Source organism: Lissotriton vulgaris, unplaced genomic scaffold, assembly GCF_964263255.1.
Source record: "Lissotriton vulgaris unplaced genomic scaffold, aLisVul1.2 SCAFFOLD_1047, whole genome shotgun sequence".
Classification (NCBI taxonomy): Eukaryota; Metazoa; Chordata; class Amphibia; order Caudata; family Salamandridae; genus Lissotriton; species Lissotriton vulgaris.
In genome coordinates this window covers 276,221-295,202 of record NW_028255054.1, presented here as the reverse complement: position 1 = coordinate 295,202, position 18,982 = coordinate 276,221, and the positions used below count along the sequence as shown (strand labels likewise).

The 18,982-nt window shown below is 45.0% G+C and overlaps 1 protein-coding gene across 3 annotated transcripts in view; it reads left to right on the top strand.

Annotated features, from left to right (window-relative positions):
* PUS10 (pseudouridine synthase 10) overlaps positions 1-18,982 on the top strand; it is a 342,171-nt gene that overhangs the window by 279,164 nt on the left and 44,025 nt on the right. For all 3 annotated transcript variants that reach the window (XM_086951846.1, XM_086951845.1, XM_086951847.1), the window contains one exon: positions 1,111-1,210. In XM_086951846.1, coding sequence (XP_086807972.1) covers positions 1,111-1,210 — 100 coding nt within the window. The remainder of the gene's footprint in view (positions 1-1,110; positions 1,211-18,982) is intronic.

The window sequence follows — 18,982 nt, the reverse complement described above, 5'->3', positions numbered from 1 at the left end:
TGAAGGAATAAAACTACACCTCTTTTAGTTATCATTGCTCATAATAGTGCCCTGGGTGACTAAAGTGGTTGATCTAGATCACTGTTGATGTGGTTTACAATGGGTAGATGTGATGTACTGGCATTTGACTCATTGATGGGACTTCATGTTCCAGGTCGTATGAAAAATAAGGTTGGTATTCCTATTTTCATAACCAGGCCATTGCTGTCCCCCACCCCCCCCCCCCGAAACGAAATGAAATACCAGCGTTTGTAAAGCACACAGCTACCTCTGGAGAGGTGTACCGGCGCTGGTGGCCGTCGGGAAGACATAGCGAGCTATTGCCCAGAGTCACATGGTGCTGGGCTAACCTGGCGCCGGGCATCGAACCGCGAACCCCGTGGTCCGGATTCAGGCACCCTGGCCGCTATGCCACACCTGTTCCACATACACACACTGCATTATTGCAGGATTAGCAGATCTGAAGAAGGATCCACCTGGCCCCAATTTCTTAAATAGATATTTTCTGATCTAAAAGAAAATTACAGTACAACTTTTTGAATGGTCTAAGACCAGTGTCACAAGGCCTGACCTGGGCGATGCACAGCTTGGTCAGAAGTCACAGGGTTTACTCAGGACATGGCGTAAGGTCAGGCCTTGGGCCCAGAGACAGCTACACACTATCAATGGCTGTGCACAGGATCATCCAGTTTCTTAATGTGATGTGTTCATTATATAGTTTCTTTATGTGTTGAGTTTTGTTGTTCAGGATGGGAATTCTGCAGTGTGATACAACAATTTTAAAGTGTGAAACCAGAAATGAACGGGTGGCAATGCATGGATCATTCTTATTCATTGATACATGCTTTGGGCAGCATTCTGACCCTTGGTTCTCTTGCTGATGTACACAATTCGAAATAGCTTTGGGACAGCGGAGTGCAAACTGTTGGAAAATCTCCCTTTTTTGGCACAAGTTCCCAAGCGTCTTCAAATAAATTTTTGCTTTATTGCGGCTCTTTCATGAAAGTATCCAGCTCAGTTTCCTAGACAAAGATAGGTAAGGTTCTCATTTCTTGGGCATGTTTATTCCAGTGAGCATCTAAAATGCATGTTTCCTCAACCAGTATCAAGCTATGTTAAGGAGTTTGTGCATGGAGACTTCGGAAGAACAAACCCAAATTTGGGCTCCTTAATGAAGACAACTGCTGATATTCTCCTGCTTGACGTGGAGGTGAGTGGTTTGAAATACCAGCCTTTTCTTGTAGTCATTGAATGTAGTTCGCTCTCACTCTTAATGCAGCCGATGTACCTGTAATCCGTGCCCACATTGCTTAATACAGTAGGTGGCATCAATGCATTTTACAGTTATAATGTTAAAGATGAGACTGTTCTCCTTGAGGGAAACTTCACTATTAGTCATAAACACTACATTGGCTTGCCCACGAGTTAGACTCCAGAGCACGTTGTACGAGACAATATACAATGTGCTTTTCTTTTGGAGAGCTATTTTTTTTAACTAAGTATTTCTGACAGCCTTTAAAAGACTAAATTGGCTAATTTGTGTCTATTTTTGTTGATAAAAAGACAATCGCATTTTAAATGCAGAAAAATTGTCACTACAAATATTAGAGCGACAATAAAACTCTTTCACAAACCTTTTCAAGGAAGAGAGAGGAAATAGGGACAATTTAGCATAGAAGGCAGAAGCCAGAAAGGCTGGCAAGACCTCAGCCACTTCTCTAAGGAACACTATACTACCAGTATTCCATCATACCCTGTAGGTGGCAGTTGCACTAGTTCTGGGTTTTCCAGCTCATTAAGCTTGACCATTTTGAGCTTTTTCGTCTTGTAAATCTTTCCAAACCTTTCATAAACACCTTTACTCACTGTTGTTTTTAGATACAAAGAGTTCATTTTTCCTGTTTTGTGACAGGAAAAATATTTGTTACTCAGAAAAGCCTTCCTTTTTAGTAAATGTCCTACTTGTGGAAGAAAGAAAGCCTAAACAGACCCTATAGCTGTCTGTATAGTTTTTCTTCACATCGTCCAAACTCCTGCCAGTTTTGTCAAAAAAGGTCCAGGAGGACTTTTAAGGGCAGGGAGACAATCAGGCTGCATGATCTGCTCGAGGACCAGCACAGACTTGAAGAAGCAGCAACCGGAAGATTTAGAGGAACATGAGAGTGTGCTCCCTTTACCACAATTCCTGACGCCTTTTTCAAGGACCCCTCGTGAGGGAGAACAAGAGGGAGATCTCAAAACCCCCTTCACCATTGCGATTTATGACATAGAAGGTCGGAATAATGGCAATACTATTGATGTCTAGGGCTGAATCATTATTTCCCTAGATACATATCTTGCAATATGGGAAGCCAACATCAACGAAAGCATTGACAACCAGGAGGAGGTCATCTTAGAGATAGTCATCACTTAGCAGGTGCTTCCATCTGCCTGCAGAATGGGTCCGCACCTGCAGTGCTCACTCAACCTATCTTGCCTCAACTTTTGCATCCTTTCCGGTCACCCTTTCCGCCTCTGTCTGCATGTGCTGAGGTCCCTTTATCTCCTAGCAGATGCTCTAGCTCGTCTAGAGTGTGATGCGGAACTCAAAGAAGACATTGTGGGAGTTCTCACCACTGGAGACATCACCAATTTAAGAGCCTGAAGAAGACACTCTCTTCATTGGCATTCAGGATTGTTCCGTTCAAGATCTACTCATTGATAAAGAGCAAAACATTTTCTAGTTCTGGTCACTCTAGATCTCGTTATAAATATTCTTCTCATTCTTCATACTTTCTAACTTTGATTCACCGCCAGTAAGGGTTTTCCTTATAGATGACACCACAGCTTTTAACACAATTTTTGTGAGGGATGCTAAAACACTAAGCATACTTAAAACGTACCAGTCACAGAATGCAGGGACCTTTGACCTTTCACCTCTGTTCGTCTTCATGACCTTTACTCCCTTTGGTTCTGGTTCCAGGTCTGTTAGAACTTTCTATAGTGCTGTTCCTAATCTCTGCTCCAGCACTGTTACAGAAAAAATCTAGACCTCCTCAACAGGATCCCTCATTCCTATGGGCAGATTCTGTGATTGTTTCTCCTGTGAGGTCATATCAACCCCCCACGACCCCCTTCTCCATCCTGAATAGTACCTCATGAGAAGGAGAGTAAACAAATAGACGCATTGGGGATAAAGGCCTGTGGAACGTCTGCAACTGGCACGAGCATGGAGAGTGATATTGCCCAACTCTGGCATTATTACAGATGGAGACAGGGCTATCTTTAGAATTCCACAGATGACCGTGTTAGAAAAAGCCGCTGATTATTCTTCCTAGCACTGCTCTTTGGTAGATGTAGATGTAAATGTAAATGTAAATGTATTTGAGCTTATATAGCGCACAGCTACCCACAAAGGGTTTCCCGGCGCTTGCTTGGGGAACCCGTCCTGGTATTCCCCTGTGAGATAACCCCGGCAGGGTATCCACAAGGTGAAAGCCAGGCATCCCGCCGCGAGGGGCCGTTGTGGAGATTAAGCAAGCTATTGCCCAGAGTCGCAGAGTGTGAACCCGTGAGTTGAGAAGGCACTGGAGTGAGAATTATCGAGTCCGTGGAATTTTTGAGCCCAAGACCCGCCGAGGCGGGGAATTGAACCCTGGTCCAGGGCCGATCTCAGCTTCCGGGTCTGCCGCCTCTAACCCCTGAGCCACACGATGGTAGTAGTTAGCGGTGGAACTCCAGTTTCTGTTGTTGAATGTAAGGAAGTTTCTAGGTAGGGCCTGCCAGTTTGTCTGTCCCTGATTACTGCTTCAAGAAAGGTGCCTACAGCTTGATGCAGAGATCTCTCACTCCATTGTCTCAGTGTTTTGGGTATTCCTGCTTGGACCCAGCCCTACCTGCTGTGAGAGGCGTAACCTTGCACAAAGACTGTGCCTGAGAAAATGACATTTGAAAGAGAACCAGTCCAAACATGTTCTCAAGGAGATCCACTTCATCTGTATGAAAAATGTGAAAAAAAGTGAGATCCAAACAACCACACGTTTTCCCAATTCCAAGCATGACCAGGACTGCTGTTTGCACGACAGCCAGTCTTCCTGTCAGCTGAGAGCGGGAAAGAGGGTGCCTGGAATAGAAGCCCATACCATTCCTAGTGTGAGGGACACCAAAGGAAAGCCGACTGTATCTTGGAGGTAGTGGGGGACTAGAGTTAAGAATTCAAAAGTCAATCACAGATAAAATAATATATTGTCCAACCCAAGAATCATGATTATGCTGTGAAATGGTCCCCGGTCTTTCTGAACAGTTCTTGTGTGAAATACACCAAGGCTTTGCAAGTAAGAGCACCAAAGTATCATCTGGCAGCCCGCCCTGTTCCAAGAACCAGTTCTGCCACTGCATACCCCAGGAAGAGGAGGCACATCTCAGCTGAAGTGGAGCTCAATCGGCCCAGTAGGCCACAACTGCTGAAGACACCACTGACGAAGCCTGAGTACCGGCCTGCATTCAGCTTGGTGGCCCGCAACTACTAAAGACATTGCATCGCTGTGCTCTATACCACACTGATCCTCTCCAGCAAGTCCTGTTCCAAAGTGAGACTGCTGCTGAGGCCCCAGCAGTGAGTGATTGCCACTGTAAAGAGTGGCAAGGTGCCTGCACCTGTCTCTAGATTAGATCTACAACAACCTTCAAGCTGGTAAAGCGAGACTTATCCTACAAGGACTTAAGATTTTTGCCTGATTGAACTTGTAGGTTGAGAACAGTTGAACTGAGTTGCACATCTAACTAGTAAGGTAAATATAAGTGATGTGTATCTCTGTCTAATTAATGCCTATGATCACATCATCCTGGGGACAGTATACATTAAACATCTCCTAGGACAAGGAGAGGGCTTAATTTGAGCCGGAGCCTGCCGGTGCTCAGCACCGGCACTTAATTATGGGGGCCGGGTCTATCACGGGGCATTAAGTGCACCTGTCCTCCTGCCTCAGAATTACATTTTTTTAAAGTCGTGACTCGTGCGTGTCACTGCGCACTGACTGGTGACTCGGTGAGTGACTCTGGCACACACAGAGAGCGTGCGCTGCTGTTGTGATTCATTTACTTAGTCTTCGATGATCATCATGCATCATTCACTTGTGTACTTACTGCTGACGTCACGTGCCTGCCTGCTGCTGAGCTGCTCCCAGTTTACAATACTCTCTCTCTTCCCAGTCCTGTCTCTTCCAGGCCGCGGCGCGGATCAGGGCCCCAGTGGGCGGGACACTGTTGAGTGTTGCAGTTGCAGGGGCCAGGGCAGGGCACTGGGCAGGGCTTTGCTGCGGGGGTTGGGGCTGTGCGCGCCAGAGGAAGCGACGCATGCGCAGATTGCATGTTGCACGCGCATTTTCTCTGCCCACCGCGCCCCAGCATACCCGCACCCCTCTCCCTGGCCCTCGGCGAGTATCTGCTGCTCTGGTATTCCTTCGCCGCCCAAAGTTGCTGGACTCGGAGTTGGGAGCGCATCCATCCGATTCCGAGCGCTCAGCAGGTGAGGAGGGCGAGGCGCGAGCCGCGCGACTAGCGAGGCAGGGCCTGGCGCCCTTACACTAGTATAGTGGTGATTACAGTCCTCCTGGGTGATTAATTAATTTACTGGTGGTGGTGGCCAGTCAGGTTTTTAAAATCATCCTGATTGGCATTGGTCTACCCCGACTCTACCTACCACTGCAGCCCGGTGGGGCACAGGATTACGTTTTAAAAATCAATTAATTGTTGATGATTGGTTGGTCGGTCATTGGTGAGGAGGGCGAGGAGCGACTCGCGAGGCAGGGCCTGGCGCCCTTACACTAGTAGCGGTGATTACAGTCCTGGGTGATTAATTAATTTACTGGTGGTGGTGCCGGTGGCCAGTCAGGTTTTTAAAATCATCCTGATCATTGGCATTGGTCTACCGACTCTACCTACCACTGCTACCGTCTACGAGCAGCGCCTGGACAAGATGGGGCCAGGGGGTAGGCCGGCGCCGGCCGAAATAAATAAATAATCCTCATGATGAGGCGAGCAGCGCTTTTGCAGGCAGGTGAGGCGAGGCAGCACTCAGGCAGGGCTGGCACTGGGCAGGGCCTGGCTGGGCCCGGCGGGGGACAGGATTACGTTTTAAAAATCAATTAATTGTTGATTGGTTGGTCGGTCGTTGGTTATCATGAAGATTGGCCTGGGAATGATAGGCAGGCGGCGTAGGCCGGCAGAGTCAGACATGAGACATCAGTCACACATATATAATGAATTAACTAATAAATCTGCGCAGGCGAGGCCTACAGATTTACTTTTTTTGTTCATGGACGTCCGGTCACACTGCCTAAATGTTGTTTCTGATGCCCTGGCTACTGGTACTTTGTTGTTGCTGCCAGCAGTGTGCACTGGCCATTTGTTGCGCAGTTGCGGGCTGCCTGGAATCAGTGCAGGATGCAGGCCCAGGGCAGGATTCGGTTTCGTTTTCAGGGCAGGTCGGGCGGGCACGCTCATAAAATCTGTGGGGGTTGGGGCTGTGCCAGGCAACTTGCAAGCACTGCAGGCAGCGTGCGCAAATGTTCTTCTGACTTACTTACACATTAACATTTGCAAAGCAGGGCTGGGGTTTTCTGAAGCAATGGATAGGGCGTGAGCAGTGTGAGAGCAGTCCTGGGTGAGAGAGACACACAAAGCAAGTACACACTGAAGGCAGGAACAATTTATTTATTTATTTGTGCAATTTTATATTGCGCGAACTTTACCCGAAGGTGTCAAAGCGCTTTACATAGGACCCAGTAGTTTCAAACATAAGGACTGAAGGTTACAAGCGGCAAATTTTTGACTTACATAAGAACCAGTTGAAAACATACGGACTTAGGAATACATGCGTTATAAAAAAGGTACAAAGTTTTACAAACAGAAAAAAATGCAAATGTACAAGAGATAAAGTCACACAAAGAGGAGATAAACTCTAGGCATATACTAGTGATATCTCTATCTACTTAGGGAGGGGATACACATGGATATACTCAGGAATGGTATATGGTGCAAGGTCTAAAGCAAATACCATTGATTAGAGTTATTACAATAAGTCAAAGAGCAGAGTTCCATAAGTGTGGATGCAGTAGTCACAGCACAAAGGGAGGGTTGGAGGTATGCAAGGGTATATGGCTATGGAGAGAAGGGGAAGCAGAAAAGGGAGGAAACATTTGAGGATCATCCACGGGGAAAAGGGTTAAAGGACGAGGGAATGGGAGAAGGGCTAGAGTCCAGAGAAAACTGTCCGAAAACAGCAGGAAAGTGTCGGCCAGGACAGAGCAAAAAGTCAAGAGGTCCAGGAGAGAAGGTGGGAGCCCAGGTGGCGGGAGATGAAGCTGGAGGCCATCCACAGGCGCGTCTCTAACGCTGTTATATTGCAAGGTGTAGTCAATCATACATCAACTAGGGAGGGAGAGGGACACACTAGAATTGAGAGAAAGTGTCCTTTCAGTTTAAGCGATTTGCATTGCATTAGTGATTTTAGCTAATTTATTCCAAAATTGTGCTTTAAATGCACTTTTGAGTTAATCTTTTTCAAAATGTTCACAGGGCAAGAGACCCTCCTATCAAAACCTTACTATGAGGAAGGCTTCCTTGCTGAAATTCGGATCAGCCAGATATATATTACCTCTGACTTTTAGCAGAGCCAGTTGAAAATGTGGGTGGGGCTAATATAGTAAGTGGGTGGAGCCAGTGGATGAAGTGGGCGGAGCCAGAGAAAAGTAGGTGTGGCCTCTGCCAAACATTTGAGGACCTGCACTTCATATTTTACAAATTAAGCACTGGGGTACAGAGAATGAATGTAGCTCTTTATTGAAGGTGGTAACTGAGATTACAACTCTATCATTGTGATTACTCTTGAATTGTGTAGGGTTTCACTTTGTTGTGCGATTTAAAGTATTTCCTTAATAGAATCATAAGCACTGGGTTGGACAATGCATTTAGCTTCCACATCCAACCACACTGTCATGTTCTTAAGTATGGGAGCCCAAGTGGAGGCCTTACCCAGCACATTTCAAGAGCCTAAATTATTTTCTACACTTTGTTAAAGCTCCGCACCTGATGATACAGAAATAGTTAAATATAGCCTCATGGGGACTTTGTGTGTAAGAAAAAGTCAGCTGAGAACACCCTTGCCCTGCAGGGATTTTCATTCAATAGTCAAAACTCCACCACCACAAATAAGGACCAACATTCCTAAAGACAAGTACCAAGAGTACGACAAGAAGGAAGACCTACCAAAAATATGGAGACACTTCTCCAGGTGGACAAACCCAACACAGTGAATGCATTTCCTTTATAAAATGTTTACACAGGTCTGTTTTTTTCTGATAACATAGGTAATGCTTCCTTTTTTTATCTTTTTAACTTGTTGGGGCTGGAAAATGTCTATTTTATGTCCACATCTCCTTTGTTTCTTTATTAGGGTTTCCGTGTTGTTCCACTTTTCCTCTTCCTTGTTCAGCGTAGTCTTCCCCTTCTACTTCATTTACCTTCTTTTTATGTGTTTTTTTAATTTTCCAGTTCAAGCATGTCTTTCCTTTTCTTTTTTGCTAACCCATTGCCCCAAATTCTCTCTCTACCCTATAAAGCCCGGTCACCATCAACCTTCTCTTCTCATCTCATACCACATTGTCTGTATTTTTACTGCTACTTTATCTTCTTGCTTATTTTTCTGATGTGCTGAAATGCCCCGTCCATTGGCCAGCCCATCCCTCATTACCCCTTACTTGTTTTCCTCATGTTTTCCTGTTGTGTACCTGTTGTACTGGACCACAATTTAAATGGGCGTACAAATGGAAGCATGCATGGGATGTTGGCAATTATATCTACTCCACACAATAACGTATGTCTGAAGAGCTGTACCAACCCATCCGCTAACATGTTCATAATCCCTTAAATATTTGATTGATTGAAGCCTGAGTGTGGACAGACACTCCTGTGCACCCATAAGAAGACATGCGTCGAAGTCCAAGAATGTGCTCATGGTTGCTCCTGAAAGGAGTTTGTGAGACCTAGTTAGTATATCCCATAAATACACCCACAACTGCCCAACATATTAGTGGTGTTACGTTCCTGTTGTTACCCAATTAATACTCTACAAGAGAGTAGAACTGCAAGTTTATTCCTCTCTCAAGCCTCTCCGGAAATGTAGCACACTACGGCTGTTGCTGTCGTCAACCGTCTTTTGTCACGACATTTTAAGCACAGAATGTTAGAACAGAATACACATAATAGAACTCACAGATGTATACAATTCCAACACTCACGAACGTAGCACGTCTTCCCCCTTTAATAATAAAATTATTGTACAACGGTAAACAAAAGAATAACATTTAAATTGAAAAATGTAAGCTAACTATCAAACAAGATAATAAATTCAATACAATTAACACACAGAATCACATTTAAAAACATATAAATTACACATTTCAAAATATAACTAAACTATAATAGAGCTAAATTATACACTAAAATATGCTGGAAGGAAAAAATATAGATACTGTGAAAGGCATAATAAAACCTGACTACTCACAGACAAAATCTTCAAAGCATTTAGGTTTGATCAGTCTCCTTCCTGTTCTTTGCTTCTATATGTCTAAAGAATTACATTTTCTAGCAATTGATGCCTTTAGTTATTGCTAACAACTCACTGATGCGAGGTAGGGGAAATTGGTCTACAACTCAAATTTCAGTTTGCGAAATCCTAATAACTCGATGGGTCCACATTTAAAACTTTGAAGCCTAATATCTGGTTATTGTAACTCATCCCCCAAAGTGGTGATAACAGATGCAAACCATACTTTTTTGTTAATAATAGTATGTGGTGAACAGAAGTCTGCAACTAACTTTATATTATCATCCCCTGCTACAATGTCGCAAATAGGGTTTTCCTGGGGTGACCACTCACTTCCACCACATTGTTTGGAAATACTTCAAACCTATGCATCTTCCTTCTCTGATCCCGCATGGTTATCATCTTGATAGAATTCATCTACCAAGCATTTGACTGACTTAAAGTTGTGACAACCTCTAGCAACATGACCTCATACCACATTTTGAACACTTTTGGAGCAGGGTTGGGCACTTCTCATCATGAGCTAAATGATTTGATTTACCACTGTGATAACATCTCCCTTTCAGGTCGTATATCTTCCCTCTATTACTTTATTTTGTAGATTTTAAATTCTTTTTTTTTTGTTATCTTCATGACTAGCCAACATTGTCTCTTGTTTCTTTGAAACTATTTGCACTACACTTCCTGCATCTTCCTCGTGAGTGTTAGTCAACACTGCTTTCACACACCTGGAAGTAAGCTCAGCTTAATGGACATTACTTTCTTTTAACGTTGAGTCCCCATGGATCCGTTGCCTGTCTTGTTTACTAGTATTGTTGCACTGAATAATAATCTGATTTCTAATCTGTTCATCATGTAAGTTACCAAATCTGCATGTGCTAGCACATTTCCTTAAAGCAGCCACATAAACTATTTGCCCTTACTGTAAGCAAATGCCTTCTTTTGTATGGTCACCCCCAGGTGTTTGAACTGATGCTACTGATTTTTGGACTCTGAGAGTGCACTGAGGCCTGATTACCAGACCTCTTTGCCAATGCCCTGACCCTAATGACTAATAGGCTCATACCAGATTGGCATAGGCCAATTCCCATATAAGTCCCTAGTATATGGTACCCCGGGCATTTACGTTCGAGGGCCACTCCGGGATTGCAGCACTGGTCGTGTCACCCTGGACGTAATCCAGGTAAAACATATCTCCCAGTCTGCCATTGCAGACTGGAAGAGCAGTTTTAAAGTTCTAGCCCAACTTTGTCATTTTTGCAATGTGTGTAAGTCACCACTAAGGCAAGCCTACCAAGCTCAAGACAGGGTGCAGCATATTTCACAGGTAGAGCATGTAGTTTCAATGTTTTGGCAGTAAAAACGTGAAACTGTCATTTTTACTGTGGAAAGACTTGGTTGCCCTATTTTTGAGAGTACAGTGTTACACTCTGACACCTCAGCTGTGCTAACTCTGGAACAATGAGACCAAAGTTGATACATCAAGATATCAAACAATTCATTACATTAAGCTGAATTTACTATAACATGTACCGTGTGCAACTCTTGCCACTTTGTGGCCTTTATAACCCTCCTGTGCTCCTGCACAGAGTTTGTCCCTGAGACAGCTTTCTGCCTTCCTGGGGAGACATGACAACAACTGCCAGGAAAAGAGACGATAGAAGCCTGTGCGAGAGGGAAGCCATGCGGGTGATGGCAAGCTTCATAGATGAAGCCGCCTTTAAAGCGCAAATGAGGAGTACTTGGGAGAGGGGCTACCATATTGGTGAAGTAGACAGGCCTGCACTCGAGAAGGAGAGGGGAAACCAGTTGTCAAACCGGTTTTCCAGGGGCCTGTAGCTCCCTTGGTAGCCACACCTCTTGGTTGGGCTAAGGAGCTCTCGATGACGAGAGAGGGGCTCTGCCATATTGAAAATGGGTAGAAAGGAGCCCCCTGGGATAGCCAGATGCCACACTTCCCAGAAAGTGGAAACCTAGTAGCCCATCGGCTACTGATCGTGTCTACCATGAAGGCATTTTCTGGGCATAAATAGGGCACCTCTTGTATCCAGAACTCAGATCTCATCTGGACTGGAAGGAGGACCGCCCTGCTACACAGTGGAACCGGCAAAAAGAGGCTGCACCGGCATGGACAGCATCTGCTGAACCTGGTGGCTAGCAAAGGAGAGGGACTGTGCCTGCTGTGCCCTGCTCAAGAAGAAGTCCAGTTGACTGACCTCTTGTTCACAACACCAGACCACAACAGCTGAAGAAGCTGTTGAGGACCTGTGTGGGGCAATGTTCTTAGACCAAATCTTCAGCTGCTGCTTCTCCTCGCCATGCAGCACCAGAGATTAGGACCGGAGTTTGCTGAACCCAGGAGAGTCGTTGGAGTGCAGCTTGGTCACCCAAGAGGTCAGTTATCATCCAAAGAAGGGTTCCACTGTGACTGCAATATCAGGCGACTGGTAGCCCAGTGGCAATTGGACTTCTGCCAGGACCGAAAGGACTTTGAGAGACATTTACTCCTGTGGGCAGGACCTTCTCACCAAGATCATGGACTGAGAAGTAGCTGCAGGAAGATCCTGTCAACGACATCACACCTACAGCGTGCTTGAGCATCTTCTGCATATTGTATCTCTTGCATCAGGACGACACCCTAGGAATCTACAGCAAAGGGATAAAAGTGCCTGGAACTCCCATTTCGAGGTAACTCCTGCTTCGAGGTAACTATTTCTGTGGACCTTGCTGTTCCCCCCCGGACTGGGTCACTGCCGGAGTTGGTCACCTAAAGTAACTTTAAGTAACCTCATTGACACTTGCCCAATGCATATTTACCATACCTTGTAAATTCTATTTCTCTGGACCCTCCTTTGGATCTTTTTTGTTGTGGTATCTAAAAATACAGTCTATTTTTATAAATTGGTGTCGGATTTCTTGAATGTCTTGTGCATTTCTTCAATTGTTTTGGTGCTGTTTAAATAATTTGTACCCTTTAAACCTGTTCCTTTGTGTAAGCCTTGCTGCTCAAAGCCTCAGCTACTTAGTGTTTGACAAACAAAACCTACTGGCCCTAAAGGGGTTAGTAAATGTATTACATGGTGAGGTCGCACAACCACACCATATAATCACCCAATTTCCTCACACTTACTACCTTGTTTCCTGTGGAAACAATTGTAGCAATCACTATCAATACATACAGTTGCTGAGAAATAGGCATCAATGTCTTCTAAAGCTTGTGAGAAAATGTCCCCTCTATCACCTGGTGTATATTATGCCTTTTCATATAACGGACTATCTTTCGGCACTACCTTCTTTACCCTTTACCTGGTCAGATCATTATTTAATTCCCTTTGAGTTGGCCATACCACGACCTCCTATGGTCTCATCTAAAATCACAGACCTTGGGAGAAAATGGCACAAGATTACTTGTGAGGCACTTCAGCCTATCTTTTCTACCCGGATAGGGCCGCCCACTAACGATTTAAACACTGACGTATCCAAATTTAATTCTTGTCTTTCCTCAGCGATTGATGTTATTGCTCCTATGTTACCTCTTACTTCCCTAAGATCTAAGCCCTCGGCCCCATGGTTCTCGCCGGAACTGCGGGAGGAAAGAAGTAGGTGCAAGAAATTGGAACGCATTTGGCGACGGTCATATGACCTGGCCGCTAAAACTACTTATAGAACTGCCCTCAAGCATTTCCATAAACTCAAACGCACTATCATAACGGACCATTTTGTAGAGAAAATCAAGGCTGCTGAGAATTCATCCAAGACCCTATTTAACATCATTAAAGAATTCTCTAACCCTCCTGCCTTGGCTTGTCCAATTGTTTCTAGTCAGTCCCTTTGTGATGGTCTCTCGGACTTTTTTCACGAGAAAATCATCAAGATTACGGACACATTTCATCAAATTAGGGTTTCTCTACCATCTGTTTAAAAAATCATCCACAAGGACACTTTTGTCTCATTTAAACCCCTAACAGCGGAATATGCGCAGACTTTGTTACGCTGTTGTAAATCAGGGTCTTCCCTTCACCCAGCTCCTGCACAAGTACTGAGCAATCTGGCTCCCCTGCTGCTTAATCCACTTCTTGAGATTTGGAATCTCTTGCTTCGTTCTGGCCTATTCCCCTCTCTTTGGAAACAGGCCTTGTTGATTCCTATCCTGAAAAAGACTGATGCTGACCCTTCTCTCTTCAGTAACTATCGGCCTATCTCACTTCTCCCTAAGCCTGCGAAAATCTTGGAGAAAGTGGTGCAGGAGCAACTCGTGGAACACCTGGAATCGAATCAACTTCTTCATGATTCCCAGTCGGGCTTTAGGCCCGGCTTTAGTACTGAGTCTGCACTCTTGGAGGTGTCGGAGGATATTCGGGAGTGAGTGGCTGCGGGGGAGGAGGCCATGTTGGTCCTCCTCGACCTATCCGTGGCCTTCGATACTGTCTCACACAACATCCTGCTGGACCGCCTTCGTGATATTGGCATTGGGTGATACCTTTGGCGTGGGTGAGATCCTTTCTAAGAGACAGATCCCAGCAGATATTCCTTCGGCCTTATGCTTCTGCTGAGAAACCTTTGCTATGTGGCGTTCCACAGGGCTCTGCACTCAGCCCCCTGTTTTTCAATGTTTACCTTGCTCCCCTGGCGGAAGTGGTTGAATCCTGGGGGGTCAGAGTGATCTCTTATGCTGACGACACTCAGCTTGTGTTTTCATTTAGAGATCACTCTGAAGGCAATTTGTCCAATTTTCGACAATGCCTGGTTATTATCTCCTCCTGGATGACTACCAACAATCTGAAACTTAATGCGGATAAGACGGAGGTCTTATTTTTTAATCAAAAAACTCCTCCCCCGGCCAAATTGTGGTGGCCTGCTGAATTTGACCCCGCCCCAGTTCCAGTCTCATCCGCACGGAACTTGGGTTTTCAATTCGATAATGTCTTGTCCTGTAGGACCCAAATTAATAAAGTTTCAGCAGCATGTTTTGGTAAACTACTCATGATTAAAAAAATCTTTCCTTTTCTTCCGCTTGACTCACGAAGGGCTGTGATTCATGCATTAATCACGTCCCATTTGGATTATGCGAACAGTCTGTATGTAGGAGCCCCAGCCTACCTGATTAAACGGTTACAGACGGTACAGAACGCCGCGGCCAGGCTGATCTGTAACATCCCGTATCGCCATTACATTACCCCGTATTTGGCCAAACTACACTGGCTGCCGGTGTCCTATCGTGTACAATTCAAAGCATTGGTCATTGCGTTCAGGGCACTTAACGGTCTAGGCCCTGCTTATCTGAGACATAGGCTGAAACCTGTTCAGTCGGTTCGTGTCCTCAGATCAAATCATCTCCACGTCCTACACGCCGCCCGTTTTGGCCGTTCCAGAACGGGAGGTCGTGCATTTGCTGTGGTCACTGCAAAACTCTGGAACCATCTTCCTTTGGACCTTAGGTTCATTACATCAGAATCACTATTCCAGAGCTGACTTAAAACCTGGTTGTTCACGAATGTCTAGACCCCGCTGTACCCCTTTTGGATGATTGCTGTCCGCAGCGCCGGGACACCCCCATTGGGGGAGCTGTGCGCTTTATAAACTTCAAAAATAAATAAATTTGAATATTGAAATCTCCGTGTTTTTCACCATGGAACTTTTCGAATCAGCTACCCTTTTTATCAATTCATTTCCTATGGGTACGCTGTTGAATGTGTGCGTGTGATGTGGTGGGCTCTGCCGCATTTGTGTGTGTGACATCTTGGTGGGTTATTATACCCATGACCTCAGGGACAGAAAAATATATCACTGTCTGTCTACATGTTTAGTTGATTAATAAGACATCAGCCGTTAAACTATTACATGGATACAATGCCACAATGTGACTCACGCAATTTGCGGCCTCTAAGGAATGTGCTTACCTTTTTCATGTATTTACAAAAGTATATTTTCTTTTTCCTTTTCCTTTACAGGGACCACAACAGGTCAAAACAATTTTTCGCTTCACCAAGGGCCCACTCAAGCCCGAAGCCAAACTAAGTAGCTGATTTTTAGGCCTCGCGCCTGCGATGCATATGGCGAAGCCATATGCCATCGCGCAGGCGCGATACTATAGTCACCGGCTCTGCTTCCCAGGAGACAGGAGATGTCACGCGCACGCTCTGGAAAGCGATCGGCGCCGGCCGCGCGCGTTCCCAATCTCCTGTCTCTCTGGGAAGCACACAAGCAAGCCCAGCAAGCCCCGCCAAGGCACCACGAGCCGAGAATGTGGAAGAAGGGCCTGTTTCGAGGCTCGCGCTATAATCGGCCACTGCTGCCGGCTCCGATTGTCTCATTACACAGGTTATTTACCCGCACTTCCTGCCGGCTCGAGGCGGCATATTGTTTACTCAGCGCTTGTCACCGGCGCGCGTACATTTTGAAGCCTGGGTAAGGCAGCATGTCAGAGTTAATGCATATCAGTGTGGTTAGAAGCGGCCATTAATTCAGATTTGAATACGCTGGTGTGAAATTAGGCCTTCGAGTCCGTTATGTATTTGCGATAGTGACAGAAAATGGTTCATACCAGGAGATTCAAATGGGGAGAACTTAACATGCCGGTTCCAAAGTGAAATAAACGGAGCGCATTTACATTTTGTATGCATATCATGTTAGACCTCTCTTACTCATCTATAAAACATAAACTGTAATACAAACTGGGCATTGCATAACTCCAATATTCCTGGTCCTAAAGTCTGACATTTAACTATTAAACCATGTTTCCTACAAAATGGCATTCTCAAGCAATGAACAACGCCAGCCTTCAACATCTAGTGCAGGTTTGAAAACTCAAGGAGCGAGTCTGCTTTTTATGAGTCCAGTAGATAGTTGCTCTTATCTGCAAGTTACTTCCTTGAAATCTCTGTTTTACTGGCCAGAATATAATTCGTGTTTCCTGAGCAGTCGGTGCTCAATTTATTAGCTTCAGGGGTGGAAAGAGAGATAGCATTAACATACATAAAGACAGACAGACAGACAGACAGACACATACATACATGCGTGCACACGACTGAGAGAACTCCTCTGCTTTCTATGTGCAGTGCTGCTCTGCTAGGTGTCCTCTGCTGATAGTAGGAAGCATGCCAGTCTTGTCTTGCTCGGAGGTCTATTTAGCGATCTCATATGTACACTCTTTCAGGCCTTTTTCACAGCCCAAGCGCAGACATGAACAACCTCTGTTATCTGTAGAGTACTACTTTTACGTTTTTTCAGAAATATATTTCAGGAAACACTGCACGAGCTGCATCTATGCAATGAACATTCATAAATTGTACAGAATGAATACCCATCGGTATATTGCATATAAATCCACTTCAAGACCCAGTCCTTTCGATCGGCTTCCTATTTAGCGATGAGCAAGGCAAAGTCAATAGTGGCTTACCCAAGATCACACAGTGGATACTAACTTGAATGTGCCTACAGCTCAGAATAAGCAGCTCTAAATTTCATACAGGGAAAGTAAAATAGTTATTTTTCTTAATACGTACCTACCAAGAGATGCAAATGTAACCAGAAAGTTATAAAGTAAGAGAAATACACAATGTAATTCACTATCTCATGTTTTCCAGAACATTACAAAGCAAAATGCGCTCAAAGTGAAGGTTTACCCTTTCTCTCCTTCTATATGAAATGTGGGCGACCCCCATTTTTTGCCTATCTAGCCTACTGTAGCATATAAGAGGCAAAGCAATTGTAAAAAGAAAAGTTTTCTTCTTTGCATACTAAATACAAACAACGATTTGTCTTTAAAAGGTGTCCGTTTGGGGAATATGTTAAGGCTTTTTTATGTTTTAGTCAGGGCTCAAAATAAAAGCACAATACATTCCCTTTGCCGAAGAATGTTCTATACAGTGCAAAAAGAACAGTTGATGGACAGAATGCAGAGCAATGTCATACATTCAGCCCAGTACAGAGATCTGGGCCTAAATCCATCGTTTTTTTGCTCACCATGCAATTCCGGTTTGAACCCAGCCATATGCAAATCAGTCTTGACCCTGTGCCTCTTGGGAACAGTCCGGACCGAATTGCCAGGCCAGGCCCTCCCTGGACTAGAAACAAGCATCCTTGGACCGGTTTCGGGGTTTCACCCCTCCTCATCCAGGACAGCTTGACTCCAGTGGCATGGAGAGCACAGGATCCACGTCTGGGCATACCCGTCCCAGTCGGGGTGACAAATGCAAAAAGTACAGTTGATGGACAGAATGCAGGTAGACTGTACAGAGATTAGCATCCTTGTGTTGCTGTTGTCCCAGTTGTGGTGGCACCTTTGGCTACCATTGTGGTCCTTATAGTTACAGCTGTGGTGCCATGGTGGAAGTTATTGTAAAGGGTGTAGTCCTTTCTGAGCATGCAAATATTGTTGCAGCTGTTGTGTGTATGATGGTATAAGGCTGCAGTTACAGTTGTTGTGGCTAGTACTGTGTGTTTTTACTGATTAGCAGCAGTTTGGTGCTGCCTGTGGGACTGGCTGTTGTGGCAGCTCAGCACAGGGGGCAAATGTTGTTTCTGTTGTAGTCATACAGGGCTGGCAGTTTTGTCACTGTTGTGGTTTTTGCTGTTGTGGCAGCTATTGTTGCTCCTGTCCTTGCTTTGGTTACAACTGAGGATACAGATGTTGGTCCTGTTTACTGGAAGCTGTAGTTGCTGCTGTTTTCCATGTCGAGTTGGAACCTGTGGTAGCTTGCTGTGGTCTCTTCTACAGCTGAAGCCGTAGTTGCTGCGGTTGTATATGCCATGGTGGTAGCCATAATAACAGTGGTCAATGTTGTAGCAGCAGCTGTGGTCACTGCTCACTCCAAGGTTGTTGTTTCTGTAGCCCCCACTGTATTGGTAGATGTGGCTGTTGCTTTGGATGCACGCTGAAGTCAAGTGGAGTGTTGGAAGCAGCAATTGAACCAGGTAATTCCCTAGTATGATCACAACGAGGGGCTACTTTCCTTTAGACCTTCTACTAATTCATAAACACACATTTAATACCAGTTCTATCTCCATTCTGAGCTGGTGTCTGAAATGCTGAGAATAAATAATGTAACGGAATATTAGGGTGTGCTCTGGTGTGGAAGGAAGGAGACAGCAACAGTTTGAGGGAGGATATCACCCTGACAGGACCTACTTGCTGTTGCTGCAACCTAAAGGCCTAACTTGACAAAGAATTTACCTGCTTCCTGGGCAGCCCTAGACTCTTGTATGAAGACCCTTTCATCTAAAATCAGAATTTTGTCAATTAATTGTTAAGGATCTTGTAAAAATGCATCAAGAATCCGTGGGCAGTTGGAAGCCATTTCTAGCAGACGATGAGGCTTGTTGTGGGACAGAAGATGGCCCTGTGACCATGGAAGACTAGCCTGGCATCCCCTCCCTCAAAGCCCCCTTTTAAGT